Source organism: Pleurodeles waltl, chromosome 7 (assembly GCF_031143425.1).
Source record: "Pleurodeles waltl isolate 20211129_DDA chromosome 7, aPleWal1.hap1.20221129, whole genome shotgun sequence".
Taxonomy (NCBI): Eukaryota; Metazoa; Chordata; class Amphibia; order Caudata; family Salamandridae; genus Pleurodeles; species Pleurodeles waltl.
In genome coordinates, this window is record NC_090446.1 from 1354015495 (window position 1) to 1354041726 (window position 26232).

The 26232-nt window shown below is 46.1% G+C and overlaps 1 protein-coding gene across 1 annotated transcript in view; it reads right to left on the minus strand.

Moving 5' to 3' along the window:
* The window catches only part of LOC138246302 (transmembrane channel-like protein 7), a 322663-nt gene that overhangs the window by 111464 nt on the left and 184967 nt on the right, over positions 1 to 26232 (minus strand). The window contains exons 9-11 of the mRNA XM_069200782.1: positions 16152 to 16315; positions 11563 to 11689; positions 8092 to 8189 (exon numbers count right to left, since the gene is read on the minus strand). Coding sequence (XP_069056883.1) covers positions 8092 to 8189; positions 11563 to 11689; positions 16152 to 16315 — 389 coding nt within the window. The remainder of the gene's footprint in view (positions 1 to 8091; positions 8190 to 11562; positions 11690 to 16151; positions 16316 to 26232) is intronic.

Below are 26232 nucleotides of genomic sequence, written 5' to 3' on the forward strand. Positions count from 1 at the left end.
GCTAGACTGAATTCTGCCACAGTGAAGAACCCTTCATCCTTAGGGAGATAAGATTTGGGAGGAAAAGAAGCAAGAAACATGGTACCAGATTGATCAGAGGTCAAAGAGTAAGGGAGAGAGGGAGAGCTACTATGTAAAGATTTAAAGGGATTCCTGCGGAAGAATGAGAGATTTAGGCTTCATCCTAGTTATTTTGGCTCCATGTGAGATTATATGCCAAAATGCTGACTGGTTCTTTGAGTGCACCTTGGCAATCATATCACTCTAAATGGTTGTGTCCCAAGTGTATTCAGAATGCTTTAAGAATATTTTATAGCCGGCTGTGGCAGACTGGATATCTTGAGAAAACCCAACCTTGAAGGCAGTAAGGAGGTAGTTCTTAGCTGCAGTACAGTCCCTGTTATACCACTTAGGATCTGCTATCAGGGGAGGTTTCTAATTAGAAGAAGGTTTATTGAAGAACCGTTATTTCATTTCTTCAAACAGCCAAGATTTGTCCAAACTTTTCAAGGTATCCAACATATCGTAGCCCTGGGGGCGTGGCCAACAAGATGGCCAACCGGACACACTAGCCGAGTGCTCCCAGCCCTGGCTACAGAATTCACCAGCATCCTACCACCCGAGGCCGGGTGGATCTGGCAGATTTGTTGACGGGGGTCGGGAGCCAAGATGGAGTGACGGCAGAGGGCAGAAACGCCAGAAATTGCATTGCAGCGTGGTACTCGAGAGCGCCTTACCCAAATATGGAGGCTGTGGTTCTCGATGCACGATGGGCTCGTGGCATCCAATGCGACAGACCTGGCCTGGGACCTCCGTCCCTGTGGAGCCAGGTGGCGGGTGCCTTGTGAGTTGTGGACGGCCCGCTTTTGCCCCTCTCCTCCCACGTGGTAGAAGTTGGGTTGCTAGATGACATCCCGGTCTGGGAGGCCCCTCAGAATGACCCGGCTGGAGACGGGGAGCCATGAGGAGGGGGCCGGGGAGCCTCGGCTGAGGATCGGAGATACAGAGAGAGCTGCTGGTATGTGAGCAGAGAACACCTGACCTGACAAACGGCGCTCACAGAACGTGTCCTACCTGGATTGCACTGCCTGGTGAGAATCTGAGTTGAGCTGGGGGGGGGCTCGGTATGTTCTGGGAGGTGGCTAGGGCTCTGTCCCTGGGCTTGCTGATTTGGATACTGTCTACACCACCCCCCCTTCTGTGTGGACTTCGCTCTGCTGGCCCACTGGGTACGGCGCTGACTAGAGAGTTGGGGAGCGCCCCGGGAGATGCAGGGGGGCGAATCGCCTCCATAGCATGCACTTATTGCGCCGCCTGGAACAGCAACGGCTGCCGCCCCCACCTGGCCGGTAGGATGCCGTGAGGTTTGGGAGTGAGAGGAAGCACGGCGACTAGGGGGACTGAGCATTCGGCCTGTTTCACGCGACGCGATCACCGGAAACTAGAGAGATCAGCAGAGGCAAGTGCTGTGGGCCTTCTACAATATGGGTAAAGACAGATCAAACAAACAAGGATAGACCAGTACATGGCCCAGGGTACAGGGGGGGCGGACTGCAGAAAGAACCCCCTGGATCCATGGAAAAGGTATGCAAGACTACCAGGGCCCAGATCCTGGTGGCCATCGAGGCATCCGAACAGGCGGTGCAGGAGCAAATCGCCATTGTGGCAGTAGATGTTAACTTGCTGAGAGCTGACCTGAGGGTGGTAGCGGAGCATTCGGTGTCCACTGAGCAGCAGGTGAAAGGAATAAAGTCAGACATAGCCTCTGTGCAACCCTTGAGGCTAAACCATGCAGAATGGAGACGAGGGCTGATAATGCGGAGGGGAGGGCGAGAAGATGTAACCTGTGAGTTGTGGATTTCCCAGAGGGAGTGGATGGGATGGCCCCGTAGACCTTCCTAGAGGACTAGATCAGAAAGACAATGCCCACCGCTCCCCTCTTGTCTGTGTTCATGGTGGAGCAAGCAGATAGAGACTTAGCCCGCCCTCCACCGCCAGGAGCCCCCGCCAGAACGATCATTGCCAAAATTCTCAACTATAGAGACAGCGACATTATCGTACAGGCAGTACACAAACAGGGCGATCCCACATACGAGAATCACACTATATGCTTCTTTCCTGACTATACTAGGGCGGTCCAACTCCAAAGGCAATCATACGTAGGTGTTCAGCAAAAGTTAAAATAAATGGGGTACACCTATAAGCTACAATACCCAGCCGAAATTAAAGTCCTTCACGAGGGCCCATCGCATTATTTCCAAACACCAGAAGCAGTTTGGGACTGGCTGGAACTTAGAGGGGGTGAGAGACCTCCCGAAACCCCCCACAGAAGAGGCCGCAGAGAGGTCCGGGGGACAGGACATTTGCAGGCCACTGCACACAGGAATAACATGCGCTGCCGCACCAGTCGCAGTGACAGGGTGATAGTGTGCCCAGACAGCACCCTGAGTCTGGAGCAAATGAGACGGGAGCATGAGGAGGCCAGACTATTGGTGGAATCCGTTACCTCAGCAACATCCTCACGTACTGGGTCACCACGGGATGAGGAGGGTTCAACCCCAGACTTAGACAATACCAACATCTGATGGCCATCGAAGAGGCACTGTGAAGAAGTGCTGTGACTGGGCCCATTCAATAGTCAGAAACATTGGCTCCTCCCCCCCTTCTAGGTGCCCTCTCCCCCCCATGTTAATTTTTTAGCTGCTCTGCCTGCGCTGGGGGCAGTGGTGACTCAGGACAGCAACAATGTATGGGGATGGGGCGATCTGATAAGCTTACTTCCCTACTTCAGCCACGACTAACCCTTACATTACTCCCCTCTAATCATCTCTGTGGCTCGTATCTTATTTTTTATGATCTTTACTTTAGTGATAAGTTTAGATAATTAGAACAGTGTGTGAGTGGTCTGGATGGTTGCGGGAGGGATGTTGGAGAACCGCTTGTGCGCCAAACCGGGCCATCTTGAGCTGCTCCTTGCTATTGAGTGGTGATAGTGAATTGCTCCCCCTCTTCTGGATTCTTGAGTGGATAGCAGCACTCACACTCAGATTGGGCAGACACTAGTTGTTTGGAGGTGTTTACCTGGGAGGGATGTGGGTGTTTGAATTGGGTTCATGGTTGGAGTTGGAGTTATGTTTTATAATCTTGGTGTACTGCATGCATTGTAACGGGGAGAGGAGAGGGAGTTGCACTATTATGTGCACGACTGGCTAGTGTGCGGGGGTAGGGGAACCTGGGCTGGGGTGGGAGTAGTTGGAGGGGAAGGCGCTACGACTGTGTTGATTGGAATAAAACAGGATGAGTGATCTAATGCAAAATATTACATGGAACGTGAGGGGTCTGAACTCCTTTATAAAATGCTACAGAGTGCACACTTACCTCAGACAAATAGGTGCACACATTGCCCTCCTGCAGGAGACACACTTGATAAACACTGAAGCATAAAAACTACAGAAAAAGTGGAGGGGACAGTTATATTCAGCGACATATTAATCCTATGGGTGTCGATTTGGGTCGCCCCAGGGGTCCATTCCAATTAATAGGACTAACGGCAGACGTGGAGGGCCGCTATATATTCCTACACGGAGACTTAGATGGGCGTGATCTTGAACATATAAGCCCCCAACTCGGATGATGCCGAATTCTTTAAAAAACTGGAGCAAAAACTATTACCCTACATTGGGATGCCCATTATCTGGGCAGGGGACTTTAACTGTGTCCTAGACAGTACTTAAGATAGGAGCCCACCGAAACCCCACATGACCGCCAAACTCCGCGAGTTCATGACTAGCCTGCTCTTTGTAGATATATGGAGGGAACTACACCCCATGTCCAAAATATACTCCTGTTACACACCCACACATGGGGCATATAGCAGATTTAATAGATTTCTGCTTGCAGACGATGGCACGCTTGATGTTCGATGAGCAGCCTACAAGGTTAGATTCCTATCAGACCATGCCCCTCTGTTACTCGAGTATGAGGATCACGCACCCAGGCCAGCGATCCCCTTGTGGTGAATGCAGCCCGAGCTGCTGGGGGATCCTAAATATAGGGGAGACATGCAGGCAGCGCTAAATGGTTACTTCATTGAGAACTGGACCATGGCCCAGATGCGTGGCATAGAATGGGAGGCCTTAAAGGTCTTCATACGAGGTGAAAGCCTTGGTAAATGCTACCTAACTCGACTCCAAACATGGCTGCCCCCACCATTTGCATTTTAAAGATCTCAATAGTGGGACTAAGTGGCTTGAAAAAAGGACCCCCATCACCTTAAAAAGCCCATCAGCATACTGGCCCAGCCTAGGTCCTTGCCAAGCCGTGTGCAAGAACCAGTCCATATGTTCACTAAGTGTAATTCCTAAATATTCAACCCTCTCTAGCGGGATCCCATTCTAATTCGGTGCAAAACTAACTCCATATTTATTCTTTGGCACTAGACCCGTCTAGCGCCAAATTTATGGAGTTAAAGTCATTTTTTGGAAGTGGAAACCTACCTTGCCTTAATGAGATGCAAGGTAGGTGTTCCCGTGCAAAAAATTACTCTATGGCCTTAACCCCATATTTATACTCCTGTGCAAAAATGGTGCACGGGAGGGAGGAGGGGTCAAAAAATGGTGCAAAGCTTGCTTTGCACCATTTTTTAATGCCTGGGTCTGGGCAGGTGTTAGGGGACCTGTGGGCCTATTTCCATGGTGGAACACCATGGAATAAGCCCAGAGGTGCCCTCCCCAGGGACACCCACACACACCAGAGGGACTGCGGAGGATGGGGGACCCCACCCCAGGTAAGTACAGGTAAGTACTGCATTTAATTTTTTAAAGTGCTGAAATGGGCCCCCCTACATGGCACTTGGTGCAATGGCAATGCCCAGGAGACCCTGGTCCCTGTTCTGGCCATTGGGGTGGTGGGCATGACTCCTGTCTTTTTTAAGACAGGAGTCATGTGGTATGGATAGTTTTTCATCAGAAAATGACTCTAGGCAGGTGAGAGTCATTTTTTTTACTCTAACCTGCCTACCGTCATTTTTTGGTGCAAAACCCCCTTCTTCCATAGCACCAGCCCCACCCAACAAACGGCATTTGTTTTTTACGTTAGACCACCCTTTGCACAGGCTTGCACCATTCCATAAATATGGTGCCTGGCTGGTGCACAGAAATGGTGCAAGCCGGTGCTTAATGTTTTGGTGCAAAACTGCATTAGTACAGTTTTGCACCAAAAAGTATAAATCAGGGCCTTAGTTTTACCCCCATTTATTTCTAACCCCTTTTCATACAAAAGGCATACCAATTATCCAAAACCCTTTGAATGCCCATAGGGGATGCCCAATGTATCACTGGCAAACATCAGTGCTGGAACCTTGACAGACCCAAGCTAAGGGCATCATTATTTAAATTGGTCAGCTGATCAACCAGACCTTTGAAGTACAAAGCAAATATTGTTGGTGCCAACACGCAGCACTGCCTAACCCCCTTGGTAACAGGAAAGGGTTCAGCGAGTTTACAGAGTTCTCCCATTTTAACTTATATATACATATATTGAAAAGGGTAAGGAAACACACACCCTGGTTAACATGAAATTCTGAAAATGATAAAGGGCTTTAAGTAAAAATGAAAAAGGCATTTGAAGATCTGCCTTGGCTATATAAAAATCAATACAAAGCCTTGAAGAAGAGAGGGACTGCAACTCCATACCCCTCCAAATGAAGGTAAATGTAATAACAAAGATTTCGTTCCAAGAACCGTGCCCTTGGCTGAAAATTACGTGGTGCAAACCAGAGTTGAGGTTTATGGTAAGGTAGAATATCGAGTCCTTAATATTGTGGTGCCATAATATCAAAGCAAGCATGCTGATAAAAATATCAACAAGGCAAGTAAATATCAGTAAGTGTAGGTTTACTAAACTTAACTCCACATATATGTAAACCACAAAAATCCCTTTCAAAGTCTAAACGATATCATGGGCATAGATGAAACATACTTTTCACCTTTTATATAACCACTCACTCACAATGAATAACTAGCACAGTCAAAGGCAATACGTCAGGTGTTTGCTGCCATACTTTTCGCAATTCTTGTTTAGCCATGATTTTTGCAAAACTTTATTGTTCAGGGAGCTGTTGGGCCTTCATTGTCTGAAAAAAAATCGGCTAAAAGCAAAAATGCGTTTTGGTCTCCAAAAAGTACACATTACCATAATACTCCTTGGCACTGAAGGGAACTTCTTTGTGTGTGCATGTACTGCTTGTGAAGGGCATCATGCAGTAATTCATAGTGAGGTCAGCCATTGCCTCTTGATGCATGCTGGACACAACCACAGACAAATGGATGGAGTGTGGCTGAAAACCACTATAACTATGCCATACACATATCACTAGTGAAATAAATAGGTCTTGCCCTATAAGTAGCTATGCAATATACATTATTTTAGTAAAATAAATAGCTCTCAGCTAACACAGACCTAAAAAAGCCAACTGTTCTTCCATTGCCTGCCAATCTCGTGCCTTTGAGAAAGAAGGGGCAAAAAAAGGTAAACAAGAAAGAATAAAGAAAGAAAGGGGGAAGAAAGAACGATGCAAGTAAAGAAGGAAAGAAAGAAGAAAACAAGAAGAAAAAAGGAAACAAAAAAGGTACAAAGGAGAGAAAGAAGCAAAGGAAATAAGATGGAAGAAAAGGGAAAGAAGGAAAGAAATAAATGAAGAAAGTAAGAAAGAAAGAAAGAAAGAAAGAAAGAAAGAAAGAAAGAAAGAAAGAAAGAAAGAAAGAAAGAAAGAAAGAAAAGTGCAACAACTGCTGCAAACTAAACACAATAGAGGCTGGCTTCTTCCTGTGCCAAATTAAATAGTTATTGGTGAAACTAAGTTAAGAATAAGCATGTTCTGAAGAATTGTCAGTTTATGAATTCACATACAATGATGTTGAAGCTTTCGGTCTGTGTACTGTGTGCACAGTAAAGAGAGGATAAATGAATGCGGAAAAGTTTTAAATTAACCCAATCTGGTGACCTGTAAAATAAATTAACAAAGGACACTCTAAAATGAAATTACAACAGCACTGGCAGGACAGAGGAACTGATAACGCTGAAATGTACTCTGTTTCCAAATTTAGTTGAAAGCTCCTACTGTCAAAGTAGAGTCAAAACACAAAGGAAACACTAATGCAAATGTAAAGTAAAAACAAAACCACTGGCACTGAAGAGAACTTCTTTGTGTGCAGATGTGCTCATTGTGAGAGAGCAAAATGCAGTCACTCAAAGTGAAGATAATCAGTGGCTTAAGTAGGCTGACCCCATTCTCTATGCTGTATAGGGCTGAAGCAAAATGTTAAAGACAAGCCAATAAAAGAAGAAGGCTGGCTGGAAGCCTCTTTAAGTAAATATATTCCATATATAATTTTAGTAAAATCAAGGCTAACATCAGACCTAAAAAGAGAAAATGTATTCTCTAGCCCAGTGCTCACTTTGCAGGTGGCACTCCAATATTCCATTGTTGCCGCAAGTCCTTACAGCTTGTATCTTGAACCTCACATGGTCCTACCCCGATACTCTGCTATATCACCAATGTGCTGACTGCATGCTACTATACGTGCAAGTTTCTTCTCCTTAGGATGTCACTCAATTGTCTGAAACTTGTGACACCATCCAGGGATGGCTGACTCACCACCACCTCCTCTTAAACCAGAGATTCTATTCACTGCCCCTCTTAAGAGCAGTCCTGTTCAGTCTTTTGCGTGCTCCGGATTTTCATTTTAAAAACATTTGCCACCTATGTATAACTTTGTCTACTACCTGTGTTCCACACGATATAAAACAACATTTTTTTAAAAATTAAAACACACAGAGAGACAGAGGAAAATGTCCAAAATACACACACTGCTGGCCAGGTAATTAACATTCATTGGCTGGGTCCTGAATATACATAGACCCAAAGATCATTGGTCAGTATACATAGATCCACTGCGAGGAGGGCACTGCAGCTATATCCATTGCCAAGTGCTCTTTAGGCAGAGATTAATGGCTGAAACCTAATACACATAAAACCAAGCCGGGGATTCTGATATATAGGTCTAAGAATGAGACCAACATTTCCCTTACTTGCGAGGAAATTCTACGATGATCATGACAGCCATCACTGTAAGGAAGTCGAACACCAACAATTTATACATCTCTTGGCCCAAACGAGTCTCCCAGCACTAGAGAGAAAAGGAAATAAAAGTATATCAGAAGCATATACAACTGGTCCACACAGCAATCAAAATGCAACATGTATTAGATGGTAAATGTAATATCAGCCATCATTAAAACCATGTACGTCCGTGCACATACCTCCATCAAAAAGTGTCCCAGAATTTACCACAGATTACGTATCTATCTCACCTAGCGTAAACCCCAGTCAGGATTTAATTAGTCAAGGCTAATACTTCAGCACCTGCACTAATTTTGTTTTTGTTCGGGGCTATATTATTCAATGGGGTGCACATTCACGGTTTTTGTCTCCGGTGAGCCTCAAGTGGGGACCCTGATCATCAGCCTAGTGCATTTCTGTCAAGTCTTGCAAGGCCTTTGTTCATTGCCTGAAGAGTTTACCCATCACTCCATGCCCTGAATTACATTCCCCTTGCTCACAGTGTCCAGCCATGGAAACACTGAAAGATGCCAACTGGAACGCTAGTGAAACATTACACCAGAGAAGTGTGGCTGTTGTGAACCCACCGCTTCTTCACTGGACTTTTTCTACTACACTACTGCATAGGGTAGGCACTGAAGAGCTCCTGCCCAAACCCCAGAAAAGCAGCGGATTGGCAGGTCGTCTTGAGATTTCACAACAGTAACAGTGGGATGGACCAATAGCTGAAAGAGGTGTGGACAAAGTGGCTGGATGCTTGAGTCCTTCTTCATGAGAGCTTTAGGAAGAAGGTCAGTGTAATAGAAAGAGGGCGGAAGTTTGTGATCTGTGAATTTTGCTGGCTGGTCTTCTCGCAAGCGACAAGCAACAAAAACACAATTAAGAGTCCATGCCATAAGTCAGGGTGTTTGTACACGCACATTAATCTGTGAATGTTCTGTACTGTCTGTGGACAACGAATGAGAAACTGGTATTATACTGATTGTATCCTTGCTAATGAGTACCCTAGAATCATTCGAAGTCTATCTCAATTTGTAGGTAAACATGTATGGCACAGTTGAAGTATAACGAATGAATCAACATCTCTAAGCCATCAACCAATAAGAATCTTTTGCAATAGAACATAGTTTTGATTTTCACGATCGTAGAGTGTTCTGTCCCTGGTGTGACTTAAGTCAAAGGAGTGAATAACAAGCATTCTCAATGCTAAGGGTCTCGCATTTGCTCGAGTTAGAGCTATTAGCGTTGTAAAGAAAAAAAAACACAGTGCGATCGCACTATGTGAGATGCAGCGTGATCGTGCTGCATGGAAAATAAACAGATAAAGTAGTCCAGACACCATGCTGAAAACATCGTGCCTCGTATGTTTTTAGTAGTTTACCAGTACTGTGTAGGTTGGCTAAACACCAGAAAAGGCATGACGGATGCATGCCTTTCACAAATGAAAACAACCGGATTTTAAAAGGCAAGCCCACAAACCAATGTAAGTGACTGACGTGACATGGGCGTGGTTGGAAGCCTAAAGAGAGATTACAGAATGGGACAGAGCACCTATAATAAATAATAAAAGAAATGTGGAACTTATTTACATCCTTTTTTCCAGGTATAAATGAGATGTGTAAATTTTATAAAGATAAAAATGTAGTTAGTTCACTTGTTCTTGGTATAAATTAGATTTATTCAGTGCTTAATTTGTAAAAGAATGAGTGCTGGTGCCCAAATCTCTATTCAGAAGCCAGCAGCCCATGCTACCCTGATTGTGTAGTCTCGGGTCAACCTCATGCCTCGTTAATCCACTAAAAGACACTCCCTTGCCCTTTATGATCTCTTTCTTGAAAGTTCCTGATTTCTTCTTCTGTGACATTTGTACTGTCTTTCACTTACTTCTTCCTTTCTCCATGTTTGTTTTTCCCTCTCTTGCTCTTGGTCATTGTCTGATGATGATTATAAGAGCCAATTCCCAAAAATTAGGACCAGTAGGCCAAACCGACAACAACAGACTCAAATTGAGCAATGTACTTACGCATACACCAGTTGTGACTTATAACACTGCGACTTATGTGACTTATGCAAATTAGGTGAGCTGTATCTTATGTATGTGCCTATACATAAGGTACAAGTGCAGCAAATTCAAACTTCTCATGCACACTTACAAAGCTCTACATAACACAGGACCAGCATACCTTAACAGGTGCATACACTTTCACCAGCCCGCCAGACACATACACTGTGCCTCACTTTAACTCTCACGTACACACCCATTCGTAAAACCAAAGCAGGAGGATGCTTATTCTCCTACATTAGATCTAAAACATGTAACGACACCCCTCAGCACATCAGCACCTCCTTCTCACTTCTTCAGCTCTACAAGAAGCTGAAGACCTGGCTCTTCGAATAACACTGCGGGGACCACATACCTAAACACCTGACCAAGTGCCTGGATATCCGCATGGGTGATGAGTGCACTATAGAAATCTCCATAACATAACATGACATACTACACACATACACTGCACTGTTATAAGTACATAAAACTTGGATACATTAAACACACGTGTAAAATGCAACTGGATTAGCAAAATTGAGAATATGTGGGGTGGCATAAGTGTCAGAGAAAAGTAATTCATGTTGAATTTTCACTGACAAAGTACAAACATTATGACCAATAAAAAATAGTTTGCATGCACTTATTTTCTTTAGTGGTGCACCTAACTCTTCACTCCCATGTGTCTGGAATAACCACTGGTGGAAATGTGAGAAAGTGCACCCACTTACCTATACATGAGCGTAATAGCTGAGAGGAACAATAGAGAACACTCACATTAACCCTCTCTGCTAACTGTATGCTGACTGTATCATACATTGTTCACGACTGTAAGGCATGCAAAGTGGTGCACAGAAAATGCACATGAAGGTTAAATGCTGAGACTGTACTGAAATATACTGTAATGCATACCTTTCATTTGTATTGTGCATGTGGGGTATAAGGGCTGCATCATCCACAGGATTGAACTGTGTATTTATGGTGAGGTGCACTTCCTCCCAGATTTCCTATATATGAGTTATATTTTCCTGGTGCCTCCCCCAAAATCACACATTCAGGATGACTGTAATATTCATATTTACTGAAGAAGGTCCTGCTACCTACTGGTGGGGTCAGGTGTTTAACGCAGGGGTGCCCCCCCTTATTGCATTATGCCCCTGGGTGGGTTATACGGTGTATGAAGTTTAGTACATATTACTCCATGCCACAGGATATTGTGTGGACACGAGCTGGAAGGAGCTTGGAACTAACAACGAAGACAGTCGCAGTGATATTTTTGTAAGAAAAATCTTGGCTCCTGCATTTATTTCTTTATATTAGAAACTAAGCACTGCCACCCGGATGTTTTCAAAGATCATAAACATATACCACAATTCAATAGTTTACTACAACTTACTGGGAACTGGTCATGGTTATATCCACAGGGCACGCAGCGGGTATCATCTTTTGACCCATCACAGGTGATCTGTTGCCAGAGGGAGAACAGAAGAATGACCAGACTAGCAAGACGCAGGAAGACACACCTAATGGGAGAAAAGAGGAGATGTCAACAAACTGGAGACGGTTCGACTTAGCAAGCACCAATAATTAGGAAAAACTCAAGACACCAGAAGATGGACTTTTACTGGAAGACAATGTAGCAAACTGCTGAGCTCTCAAACTTAACTGCATTTTCTTGACAGCAGTTGATCAGGGGTGGGTGAAATAGTCCGTTTCACCAAGGGATTTGGTGGAATTTTGCCAACTCTGTGTTACGTTTGTCATGAGGACCCTTTTAGTACCCAGGTTGGGCACCCTGTCTTAGCTTAGTTTTATGGCTTGTGCCCTTTTTACATTCATACACATTTTAATTTGTGTTTTAGTGAGCTTTCTTTTTTGCAATTACTTTTACATAGTTTATCAGCTGATTCATTCTAGGAAGGCAAGCATTTTGAGCCATATATAATTTGTAGTTCTTGTCAAATGCTGTTACATGCAGTGCATGATATGCTAAATCGTGTTGCCACTCCAGGAGCCAGCTTCTATCGCCAAGACACGGCATTACATCAGAACTGTTGTACAAACAATGTATGGGCATTATATAAACTACATATAGGAGCAAGGAGGATAGAGGCCATTCCGGTCATGATCACCCTGGGATGCGTACTACTCAACAGACAGCTTTGCTGGCGCTGACTTCTCAGTCTCCCAAGAGGATTGCCAACTACACAACAGGCAGACTCTTGCTATTCAATTCAGGTATGGGGCTGGGTCTAATCCTTTAGGTTGGGCGAGGCACATGGTTTCAATGACTATGATCTCAGATCTAGACATAGGGTTTTTGTAGGAATCTCTAGACTATTTGGAAACATGCACCAAAGGTGGGAGGATTATCTTCTTCACCTTGAAGGTAATGTTGGTTATCTTCCTTTGTCTCATCTGCCTTATTATCGCAGCACATGCTTTTTATACCAGAATGTGACTGCTTCAATAAATGCATTGATATCCAGTTCGCATTTTGTGTTTTTCCTTAGCATGCATGAGTAACTAAGTGAAAGGGGTATGATCTGTTTCCACGACTTCTCTGAGAAGTCAGAGTGTAATGTTTAGGTTGCCATAATCACCTATCACCCCAATAGGTTTGGAGGTTTGGGTGAGGCACTTTGAACTAGACAGGAGTTAGGCCGACAGCTACCAAATGGTATGGCTTGCACACAGTCTTCCACGCTTGATGGTGCTGCCGTCCTAAACATGCAGTTCTATTGCCAAAGTAGGAACCGCATAACAGCTTGTAACATGGAGTCCTGGTAAAATCCCACCAATCGCCACATGGCGTATTTTTTTCTTGCACGTGGCTCTGAAAAAAGTGTGTTGGTGGTCGAGATTTTGTGTCCCCTAACATGATTTGTGGTCGCTAGGAGGACATGTGGCCAGACTTTTCCAACATAGGCGTTCACGGGTGGTCGCAACCATGCACCATCAGAAGGCTACCGCTCAAGTAGAAAATCTACTCAAGCAGCATCAAAATCAATTCAAGTAGCTGCACCTTCTGGTGCCCCGTGTGGCACCATTTGTGCTGATTTTTCAGCATGATGGTAAATCACAGCGCAAGCAGTGACACATGCTTATTGCCGCCCATTGGCGGAACTCCACAGAATCTCATGGAGCTTTTGTGTAACTCTGTGGTACTCCTCGGAGTCAAATTCTGCAAATTACACCCGCCCCTACTATAAATAGCAACAGGGGAACCTGGTAAAGGCAAATTGTGGAAATAAATTGCAGATTCTAGTTAGGAAATTTACTTGACAGAAGGAGCAGGCTCAGGCAAATGGTTTGACAATAACATGAGAGATCCAAGAAAGGATTAAGCAAAAGAAGGCTGTACGATAAGTTTGTGGACTCAAGATGTTAGAAAGACAACCTACACACTGTCAGGGAAATGTGTAATTTTTACAAGCACGTGATCTGGGCTTCACTGCAATATAAGTACTGCATTTCCAGCAGAGGGGTGACTGCTAGACAAAATGGCATCACTCCTTGTAAGAATGAGGGCCTATAGGTCTCCCCACAAACAATAAAGAATGATGGCAGGGCACGTCAGATGGGGTCCATTTGCTGTAATCTCGACAACAGTGCTCACTGAAAAACTAAGGTAAGACAAGCATCCAGTTGGATGTTGAAGCAAAATCTTATGCCTCCCTTTTGAGGAATGCACTTTCTATGTGGGCTGATAATAATATTCTTATACACTGGTATGAAACTGACTTCAGAACAAGTAGTGGGGCAGTGCCCTATCAATGTTGGTTGATCGACATGTCTAAGCAGACAGCACTGAGTTTTATGTCTGTTTTATAGATTTCAAAATGGCATTCTATGCTTCTGATAGAAATTGAAATCCTGGAGTATTCCAGCTCACTTTTTAAAGGAAATGTGTGCATTACGTGGCAATACCTGTATCCAAGTGAGCTTCTACATAACACGTCTCTGTACATTTATGCAGCAATAAGGGCTCATACAGTGGCAAATTCTTACAACCTGTTTAATCTACATGTGCTGATATTCGGTGTGGTCTGCTTACCACCAGAGAAAGCGCACCTGTTTAGGTAGCGCAGGTGGTAGTCACCCCATATTACAGTATGCAAGCGACAGGGTACTCTTATAAAAAACCCGTATGGACCTAGAACATTCTATGAAGACCCTGGGAACGAACTGTAATAAGAATTGTTTGGCAACATATTGATTTTCTATTTCTGGTTTTCGGTAGAAAATTAATAAAGAACAAGAGGGGGTCTGAGAAGTAAGACCTACAAATAACTGGGGTTAAGGTTTTATAACATAGGTACTCACTTCATCCATCTGGCCTCTTTTAACCCAAAGATGACTCCCTCATAGTTGTTCTGCTGCATCTTTCCCGGAAGCTGTCTATGCCTCCCATCAAGCTCCTTTTAGATGTTAGAAGACTAAAATGCATGCAGTAACTTTGTGGGGTACCCCGGAGAGAGGACAACATGGGTAATGATGGCACAGTGTGACTTGCTACTTCATCTGCCTCCTTCAACACAGAAAACGCACATCCGCCTAGAATTTTTTTTTTAACTAAACAATCTTTGGGTCACTATGCAGCTATTTTGCACGCTTGACTTTATTGCAACGAGGCCGAAGATCATAATGTGATAGTGGTTTTATAGCACGATTTTCTGGTGATTGGAAGTTTTTTTTATAGTGCCTTGTCTGTCTCCCTTTCTAACGCCTTAGCCACATTAGATATGCAAGCTTAGGGGGAGGGGAGATGAACATCATGTAGAGGTCGCTAGGGGCTGCAACCCCTGGCCTGCTCCTTGCGAACCCTGGCACTGCCTTTGCTACCCCTGGCCTCGGAGGTGGCAAAATCAGTGCCTGAAACTCAGGGCCAGTTCGTCCTAATGGACGTAGGTTGGTGCTCCACTTCCCTGGTTTTCTGTCAGTTTTTTATTGCACAAATAGAGAATAATATTATTCACTATTGGTTTAATAAAAATTTGGTACAATTTGCTGGAATGTGACAATATATGGTAGCTAAGGTAAGTGACACTGCTTTTAAAGTGTACAGTATGTTGTATGCGTGCTTTCTGGTGAGAGTGTGTTTTTATGAGAGAGAGCTTGAATGCGTATGTGTGGGGGGGGGGGGGGGGGCGTGCGTGTGTACGCAGGTGTGTGAGTCAAAGTAAAGGGCAAATGGCATGTGATGTCATTTCCACTACCCCTGGCATTTTGGTGAATTGACGCCCATGGGGGAGGAGGAGGAAATCTACAGCTAATTTCAAATGTGCACTCAAAAAGAAGCAACAACGAAAATATTTTGAAGTAGACAATAAGACATGCCAATTTAGTAGTCTAGGTTTTTATCAACCTTACTTATTAGAATTTTGATTTTAGCGAAAGTCTTAAAAAAATAGAAAGACAACAGTAGCAAAGTTGGTTTATGTTCCGCGGTAATACACGTTAAAGTGTAGCCCACATCTGATCTTGCTGCTTGACCTTTCTAGACATACGTAAGAAATTTGTAAAGACTTCATTATGAAGATTTGAAGGTAGAAATTAGGGCGATGCAGTTTTCCAAGCTTCCAATGGCTATGACTTGCAGTTAGTGTATATGTCGTTTGTACATGTGGAAAAATGATCAACATTATGCCTCGAGGACGTTTATAACCTTTGATTAACATGTTTTTAGTTTCTGCTATTTCAAGGCAAGTTTGTGACCGATATGGAACTGGCTGTGTCTTTCCTAACTTTGAGAATCTTTTTTGCCTTTACATCATGATAGATGGCATGGTCGAAAGATGTCAATCAATTGAATACCAGTGTTTTATGCTATACTGTAATTACTTTCAGCAACAAATACATGTTATTCAGGCACATTAAGTGGACTGTCTTAAATTAGGGATATGCACGTTGGTCCATGAAAAGTTATCAGATGCAAACTGTGTTATATCTTGGCCTAACAAGATCTATTCCTTCATACCATACCTGAGCAGTGTCAGTTTGATCTCAGTGGTTAGAGGGTACTTCTCAAACTGGATGATTATGCCGAAGAGCATTGGAAGGATGAAGTTGGCTGCAGTAATAGCAATAGATGGGAGGTACCCCACCAAAAGCTCCAGAAAAAAATTCCCCGACACTACTGAATCCTCCTATATAGGGTAAAACAGAAATTCTGGTTAGAGTCAGTTTATTATGAAGCGAGATTCCCAGCAGGACGATTAAATCACTTACATCTCTGCGACATATGTGTGCTTCTGCTTCAGAGTGATATTAATGTAGTGGCTCTCATGGGCTGACCCACGTGCCCGGTGGTTGACTCAGAGCTACTAAATCACATTTTCATCATGCATAATAGAGAAAATACGCAACCCATCAGGCCACCTCATTCACTCATAATGCCCCAAGACCTGAAGCTAGACAGTGCTAAGAGGCAGCGTTTCCCTCTCTAATCTGGCCAGGGGAAATGAATTTGGAGACAGGTTTTGGAGCAGATGGAAGGTACACCGGAGCCCAGAATACTGTAAATCTAAGATTTAAGTGATCGCTTCATGCACAAATCATTATGCCTCTAAATCATGCTGTTCAAACTAACCAGAACAAAACTAACTCACAACCTATGGTGGCCTCGAAAGGAATTCTTGGATCCTGTAAATTAACCTGGTGATTTTGCTGAATGGTCTGATATTTTGCAAGGCTGTCCCTATCCACTTTAACTGATGACTAGGGGGCCTGCATTTTAGGGGCTTGAAGGTACCAGCAGCTAAGGCATTGGCCGAATAATCTGCTTAAGGATCAGCAGAGAGTGTATCTGTTCATGATCTGTGTCTGTGCCTGTGAATAGTGGAAGTACAGCCAGTAGATGAGCACAGAGTCACACTCTGTGATCCTTTTGGAGTGAGCTGAACCCTGCCTTGCTAAATTTTCTAGGAAGCAGGGAGGACAGTCTATGTAAGGGTTCCCCAGTGCAGCATGGGCCCTGGTGATACTGTGGTACATGCCCCTAGCAGGTTGCTGAGTGAGCCTGTTTGTATGCCCAGGTTGCCTCCGCGATGCAGCCTAGAACGGAGTGATGTAAAAGTTATCATCCTTTGTGGAATGAGTGGTCCTATAGACTGCTCGGGTTGGTGTAGGAAGGGGCGTGGCTGGAGAGCCTGTGAAAGGAGTATTAGAGAGAAATGGTTTTGCAGAACCTTTATGGAAGTAGCATCTTCTCCAGCACCCGGTGGGTGTTCTTTAAAGGCTAGCCCTGACTTGGTGGAATCCCTCGGTGGCTGGGTAGACTTAGAGGTAGTCGAAGAGCTGGGTGGAGTGACACCAGCACTATCCTGAGTCAATGCAGGATGTTTCCCTTAGGAAGCCTAGTTTACTGACTCTGGAACCATAAACAACATTGCACAACAGTCTCCAGAATGAAACAAGACCTGCCCAAGCATGAGGGCTACCCTAAATCCCTACCAGCTGTTTCGTTAAAGCATCTAGGCATCGCCCCTTCATTATCGTCGATGAGTACTGAACCGCAGAACTGGCAGCTGGCTGGTAGATTCACCTGGATAGTCCTTCCCAAGGAAGTCAGCAGGTCATTCCTAGTGTATCACAATAGATTGGGCGAAGAAGGGTATATGATAGGGCTGTACCCAGCTGTGCCTTATATAACAAAATCGAGTCCTTTTTATTAAGTGCACTTGAGAAAGTTACATTTGACATGTGTGGCGTTGGTAAGATCGTTTTTTTGTGAATGCACTCAAAACAAGAGTTTGGTAACCAAGTGAGACATGAATTTTTAAAATGTTTTTGCTCTACAGTCTCACAGTGAGTTGATGGTGATACAATAATTGCACAAATTCCCATTTATGTACGGTTATACAGTGCAGGACGAGGACTGATGTCTCACGGTAACACATAAATAAGAAACAGAACGTCTTGGTCTTAAATTCAATGAAAGAGATTTCCCAACGTTCATAAAATATGCGCCTTACAAGGAAATCTATCAGTCTTAGAAATGGATTGTTTTTGATCTCTTATCACTAAGTCTATGAAAGGCATCTGGCATTATGTAAAAACTAAACATCCAGCCTACATTGCCATAGCTCCACAAAAGCCCTTCCAGCCATCTGAAGTACCAACTTGAAATGCAACTGACTGTACTCAAGCTCTGCACCAATCCAGAGGCATTGATCTGGCATGGCAGGGACATTACACAACCGCTAAGCTCTAAGCTGAGCACACTTTGGTCAAAAAGTGACTGACGCCATCCCACTTAAATCATCCTTCAACAACAGAAGGCAAGATAGAATCCCGACTAGGCCCACGCCTGCCAACTTCAACCCCCCGAGTGCGGACATAAAGATACTACTCCTCACTTACCTTTGTGAATACCCCAAAATTGTAAACTTAGACTTTTGGTCTGAACTCGAGCCCCATGACATAATGGCAGCGCTCCAGGGGTTCGGGGGGTGCAGAAAACGAAAATTGCTACAGAGGTCACACTAGTAGGGGCAGATCTCCAAATATAGTTGGAAGAATGAAAAGAGGCGGAGGACACAATCACTACTCTCAAGACTCAAACAGCACTTCTCAAGAAACAAGCTGAGGAACTGAGTACCACCACAGCGATCCTAAAGGCCAAATTGGAGACTTATGAGGGACGCTCAAGAAGAAACTATATATGTATCGTCGGGGACCCCGAGAAAGCAGAGGGACCGGCGGTTGACCTCTTCGTTGAGGACCTCATCTTGAAGGCATTGCAACCTGAGCGCTTTGGATTGAGTGGATGGAGTTCATGTTTTTTTCGGTTTCTTTGTGGGTGGTGGGGGCCCAGGTGGTGAGTGTGGTGGGGGGTCATGAGTGAGGGTTGAGTTGGGTGAGTGAGGGGTGTGTGTGGTGGGTGTGTGTGGTATGAAGCTGTTGTGGACCTCCAGGATTTTGTGGTGGAAGTGGTTGGAGAGGGTGTCACATAGGGGCTGTGTGTGTGTGGGGTCTATGTTGCTGGCTTTGGGTTTGGCTAGCTCATTAATGATGGTGAAGAGTGCTTTGCTGTTTTGAGAGTTGTTGTCAAGGCGTGTCTTGTAGTGATCTCTTTTGGCTGTGCGTATGAGTTGGTGATGGGTGCGAATGGTGGTTTTTAGGGGGGAGAAGTTGGTTGTAGAGGGTTCTTGTCGCCATATTTTCTCCGCTTGGCGGCATTTGCGCTTGGAGTCTTGGAGTTCGGGGGTGAACCATGGGGCGTTCTTGATGTTGCTGGTGTCAATGTGTTTTCTGAGGGGGGCTAGTGTGTCTGCGCAGGTATTGATCCATTTAGAGAGGTTGTGTGCTCCTGTGTTGGGGTAGTTGGTGAGGGGGTGAGGTTGTGAGCCAGTTGGGAGTTCAGGCGTTCTGTGGGGATCTTGTCCCACATGAGGTAGGGTGTGGTGTGTTGAGGGTGGTGTGTGGGGGGTTTGGTGAAGGAGAAGTGGACGCAGTGGTGGTCAGTCCAGTGGAGTTCGGTGGTGTGGGTGTAGGCTATGTGTTGGCTTGAGGTGAAAATTGCATCGAGCCTGTGTCCTGCTGAGTGGGTGGGTGCGGTGACCAGTTGTTTAAGTCCAAGGTTGGTGAGGTTGTCTATGAGGGAGGTTGAGTTGTGGTCTTGAAGGTTCTCCAAGTGAAAGTTGAAATCACCGAGGAGGATGTATTCTGTGGAGGTGAGGGCGTGTGAGCTGATGATGTCGGTGATGGTGTTGCAGAAGGCGGGCGTGGTCCTGGAGGTCTGTAGATTAGTGTACCTCTGTGTTTTGTGTTGTCGATAGTGTCTTGGGAGCTGGTGGTGACTTTGATGGTGTCCCTGTGTAGGATGGCGATGCCACCACCTGGCCTGTTGAGGCTGTCTTTGCGTTGGAGTTTGTATCCCTTGGCGGTGGCGATGGCTATGCCAGGTTTCGAGGAGAGGTTGGTCCAGGTTTCTGTGAGGAAGGCGATGTCGGGTGAGTGTGATGTGATGAGGTCCCAGAGTTCTATGGCATGTTTGTGAAGGGAGCGGGTGTTGAGGAGAAGGCATTTGAGGTGGTTGTGGTGGGTGGTGTTGGTGTGGTTCATGAGGGTGTTGTTGCAGGGTGTGTTCTGGTTGTGGGGTGGTGTGATGCCCGGCTGGTTGGTGGAGGTGGGGGCTGAGCAGGTGAGTATTGCGTTGGGGGTGCTGTGTTTGTTGTGGGGGGGGTCGCTATGGTTGGTGTGTGGTGTGAGGGATGAGGAGCAGGAGAAATGACAGGTGCAGCAGGCGAAGGGGCCATGAGTGTGTGTAGGGCTGGAAAGGGTGCAGGTGGGGTGGGGGCCTGGGTTGAGTGAGTGGAGGGTGAGTAGATTTGTCTGAGGGGGCCAGGGGGACTGGCGCTGGGCACGGTCTTGGCGCGGACGGGCTTGCCTTTGGCGCGCCTTCAAATGGGGAGGAGGGAGGGAGTGGCAGTTGGGAGGAGGGAGGGGTGGGCGAATGGGAAGGCTGGGGGGTGGGGCCGCAGGGATTAGCAGCAGCGGGAAAAACAAAAAGGAAAACTGAGGATGAGGAGGTGGGGGGAGGCGGGAGGGGCCACGGGGGCACAGCGGCAGGGGTTTTTGGATGAGAAAAAGGAAAAAGGACAGTGAGGAGGTGGGGGTGGTGGGACGGGCCACAGGGGTGCAGAGGTGGGGATTTTAAACAAAAGGGAACGGCCAAGTGGAGGCGGCTCAGAGCGGCGGTACGAGGAGCGACCAAGGGTTGCTCCTTGTTACCGCGCCGCGGCTGCCATAAATGGCGAAGAGGGAGGGAGTGGCAGCTGAAAGGAAGGGCTGGGCGAATGGGAAGGCTGGGGGGGTGGGGCCACAGGGATTAGCAGCGGCGGGAAAAACAAAAAGATAAACTGACGGTGAGGAGGTGGGGGAGGAGGGAGGGGACACGGGGGCGCAGCGGCAGGGGTTTTTGGATGAGAAAAAGGATGGTGAGGAGGTGGGGGAGGTGGGACGGGCCGCAGGGGCGGAGAGGTGGGGATTTTAAACAAAAGGGAACGGCCAAGTGGAAGCGGCGCAGGGCGGCGGTGCGGCGGTGCGAGGAGCAACCAAGGGTTGCTCCTTGTTACTGCGCCGCGGCTGCCATAAATGGCGAGGAGGGAGGGTGTGGCAGCTGGGAGGAGGGAGGGCTGGGCAAATGGGAAGGCTGGGGGGGTGGGGCCACAGGGATTAGCAGCGGCGGGAAAAACAAAAAGGAAAACTGATGGTGAGGGGGAGGGGGGAGGCGGGAGGGGCCACGGGCGCAGCGGCGGGGGTTTTTGGATGAGTAAAAGGAAAACAGACGGTGAGGAGGTGGGGGGAGGCGGGAATGGCTGCAGGGGCGCAGCAGCGGGGATTTTAAACAAAAGGGAACGGCCAAGTGGAGGCGGCTTTTGGATGAGAAAAAGGACGGTGAGGAGGTGGGGGAGGTGGGACGGGCCGCAGGGGCGCAGAGGTGGGGATTTTAAACAAAAGGGAACGGCCAAGTGGAGGCGTTGCAGGGCGGCGGGGCGGCGGTGCGAGGAGCGACTAAGGGTTGCTCCTTGTTACCGCGCCGCGGCTGCCATAAATGGGGAGGAGGGAGGGAGTGGCAGCTGGGAGGAGGGAGGGCTGGGCGAAGGGGAAGGCTGGGGGGGTGAGGCCTCAGGGATTAGCAGCAGCGGGAAAAACAAAAAGGAAAACTGAAGGTTAGGAGGTGGGGGGAGTAAGGAGGGGCCGCAGGGCGCAGCGGCGGGGGTCTTTGGATGAGAAAAAGGAAAACGGATGGTGAGGAGGTGAGGGAGGCGGGAGGGCACCGCGGGGGCACAGCGGCGGGGGTTTTTGGATGAGAAAAAGGAAAACGGACAGTGAGGAGGTGGGGGGAGGTTGGAGGGGCTGCAGGGGCGCAGTGGCGGGGATTTTAAACAAAAGGGAATGGCCAAGTGGAGGCGGCGCAGGGCGGCTGTGCGAGGAGCGACCAAGGAGATAATAAGTGGAGAGAATCAATATATGCTGAGTTTAGGTACCCCCTCTGTCTCAATGACACCACATTTCCAGATCTAAGTGCCCAACTTCTACCTTTGCTGAGTGGGAGACTGTTGTTGGAGGGTGACTTCAACTTGACCCTATGTGACCAGTGAGGCAGGTGCTGACACAGACTGATGAAGCCCGCTCGTCACCCACTGGCTGACTTTTTCTCGCTCTTGGCCTATCAGACATATGACGTGTTGCACTCAGAAGAACATATCAGACTGTCAAGAATCAATTTTCTTTTAGCTGTCACACACTAACTACTGCACTTTTCAGGGGTCCAGCACCTGGCAAGAGGTATATCAGATCACTCTCTGACCTGGGCCATCTTCAGTCTCTATAGGGGCTCGACTTAAAGAAACATTGTGATTAATTCCTGGTATCTCAAGGTACCCCACATTAGATAAAGACTTGTTGCTACAGCACAATATTTCTCCGAATCTGAAACCTCGGCTGCCCAGATCTTATGGGAGGCATGTAATACAGTAATAAAGGTCAGGGTCTTTCCTTGATTGTAGGACAAAAACATGGTAAGGGGGCTAAACTAGAAACACTTGAGAAAGAAGTGCGGGGATTGGAACAAGAACTTCTTGAAGGGGAAGTGCAAGTGCCAAGCATGCACTACAACTAAAGGAAAAAGAGTATAGAGATGCAGCAACTGACGCAGCCCAGGGGAGTCACAGGTCCATACAACACCACCTCTATGAAGTGGGCAACAAAGCAGGCAAACTCCTGGCCTCACTGTATAAGAAAAAACAGGCTGGAGGATGCATGCTGGAGATAAAGGATGAATTTGGTAGACTTGTAAGAGATTGGCAAGGAATAGTGGATACCTTTGCCACCTACTATACTAAGCTTTACTCCCCAATTGTGTCTGCCATAGCAGTGGAGTCCTGTGAACTCCTAGCCGACATTCACTTCCCAAGCCTTACAGATACAGATAGAGTGCTTTTCGAGGAAGAAATAATGAAGGCAATAAGCAGAATAAATTTGGGTAAAGCTGACAGCCTGAATGGGATTCCAATCAAACTATACAAACTGACCGCCCTGAAGGTTGCCCCTCACCTTCTACATATGTATAAGGAAAGTAGGCATTGCGGATCCCTGCTCAAGCATCAAAGATTGGGTACTATTGTGGTCATCCATAAGGAGGGTAAACCTCCGGAGAACTGCTCATCGTATTGATCAATATCGCTTCTCAATGCCGAGGTCAAAATCCTGGCCAAAGTACTGGCCTCTCCACTGATTAAAGTGATCACAAGTCTGGTCCACCCAGACCAATCAGGATTCATGCCTAATAGAAGCACTACCCTTGAAACACCTATACAGTGTACTTGAGTGCCGTAGTACCTTCCTAAGCACACCCAGATGGTGTTTGATATGGTTAAATGGGAATATATGTTTGAATGGGAATATATGTTTCAGGTCTTTGACAGACTGGGGTTTGGCCAGCACTTCATGCGATGGGTGCGCCTCCTGTACTCTGATCAGTTGAAGGTAAACGGGGGTTGAAGGTAAACTCGGGCAGGTCCAGAGTATTTGGGCTCCAGTGCAGCACAAGGCAGGGCTGTGAGTTGTTACCACTGATATTTGCCCTAATGCTTGGGCCTCTAGCGGCATGCATCAGACATGACCCGTTGACTTGTAGACTGCAGTGGAATGACCAATGGGAAGACAAAACTTTGCAGACAATGTGCTGCTTTATGTGGCCGACAACTCTGATACTTGACAGATTAATGCAGATATTTACAATATTCGGCAGTCACTCAGGTTTAGTTTAGTTGTTTTTATATAGTGCATAGCTACCAAACTGGGCCTCCCAGTGCTTCATGCAACAACCACCAAGGTTCTGGGATATCTTTAAAGTAAAACTGGTGCCTAAAAAAAAAATTCTAAACAGTTTTCTGAAACATCCTTCTGATTCTTGACTTCCAAGAGAAAGAGGGAGGTTATTCCACAGTTTGAGTGCTAGGTATGCAAACAAGCGGCCGCCACATCTTGCTTTCCAGACCCAAGGTACTGGCAGCAGTTTCAAATACATGGAGCCGAGGATTCTCCTTGTAACATATGTGGTAGGTAGATTTCCAATTATGAGTGGGCCTTTTCCATAAAAGGCCCTGTAAACAATGCAGAGAACTTTAAAATTGATTCTTTTTTTAACTGGCAACTAATAATGCATTCAGAATGGCGGCCTGACATATTCATGTTTCGGTATTTTAAGCAGAGCTCTGGTTGCAGCATTCTGTACCACTTGCAGTCTTTTTATTACACATTTTGGACTCCTTAAAAAGAGGGAGTTCCCATAATCTAGTCTGGTGTTCATGAGAGCTTGCTCCACATCTCTCTTAGTTGATTTAGGTACTAAATATAGGAGTGTTCTTTGGGATCTGAGAATTCCAAAGCATGAGCTGGCAACTTTATTGGCTGGTGTTTCCATTAAAAGGCTTTCATAAATGCAAAAGCCCACGCTTTTTACTGCTTTGGCCACCTTGGGAAGATCTCCTACCTGTTTTGGCCAAGATAGCTCCAGTCCAGCCGCCTAGACTTGTTGTTGCCTATTACCAGCACTTTCGTTTTGTAGCCATTTAGTTTTAAGATCCTGGCGGTCATCCAATCTGTTACCTTGTTTAAACATTTTTTAAGGTTGATAGATGATTGGCTGACTTCTGGTGTGAAAGCCATGATGATCTGTGTGTCATCTGCATAATATACTATGACGAAGCCATTTGATCGCACAATTTCTGCAAGGGGTAACACATACAGATTGAAAAGTGTGAGACTGAGAGAAGATCCTTGCGTACCTCCACACTGGAAGAGTTTAGTTGCAGAATTTAGCAGGCCTTCATACACTTGGAAGCTTCTGTTGACAAGAATGCTTTTAGCCAATTAGCCATACAATTAACTGCCAAAAATCCATTATCTATATTGGTGCCTGTGCTGTCAGGTGGTCAAAGCCACTGAGGGATTTAAATACGTTGAAATCTACATTATGACCAATCCAGCCCTGTTCTTTTATAAAAACTTGGTGCGGCAGCAGAGAAAACTGAAAAGCGATGTCTGGCATTGGAGGGCCCTGCTGCTGTCACTTGTTGGCAGAGCTGTTGCATTTAAGATGCTATCCCTGCTCTGTTTCCTCTACACTCTCCAAAACACACCATATACTGTCCACAGCTCATATATTAAGGCAATCAATGGTGAGCTTAGGTCACTGCTATGGGATTGAAGTTAGGCTCGAATAGCACTACATAAGCTCACAAGATGATTGTGTGATGGGGGAATAGCCCTACCTGATATACAAAAATACTATTGGGCAGCAGATTTGGCCACCATTAATGTCTGGGTTTTCTTCTCCGTAGAATTCTGGATGGGCACACTTGCGATGCAGCCATTGTGCCACCTGAGGGCTCTCCCATGGTGACAGTGACAAATTTGTGGCATAAAGCAACAGAGGCCCTGAGCTGGAAGGGCAAGATTACACAGGCAATGTTTCTCTGGGATACAATGGAACTGGGTACCCTAAGGACACAACCAGGGTTTGATATATGGGACCTAATTGGTATCTCCTGAGTGGGCGACCTCTATTTTCATGATGATGTCATCCCTCTGACAGACCTACAACGTGACTATGACCTTGCCCCCACAAAGACCTAATGATACCTACAGTTCAGGGAAGCACTCAAGACAGCACTACTGAAGGGACTAGAGACCCCGGAATCCTCGCCCCCTAGAAGACAGACTACTGGATAGATACATGCCACAAAACTATACATGCCTCACATACAAACAACTGATGAACAACGTACCATATGCACTTTTGGGTCTGAGGGAATGATGGGTCTGGGATTTAGAAGGCATAGAGGATGAGGAATAGGCAGAAGCCCTGGCATTCCTCAGGGAGGTAGCCATTAGGGCAGGACTATGTAGTCCAGCTTAAAATACTACATTGCTCCTATTATGCTGAAAGTACACTGTTTGAGATGGGTAGCGCAAGTGATGACAGATGCAGGCATGGTTGTAGGCGAGCTGGCATGTTTTACCATGTGATTTGGGAATGCCTGATGCTACA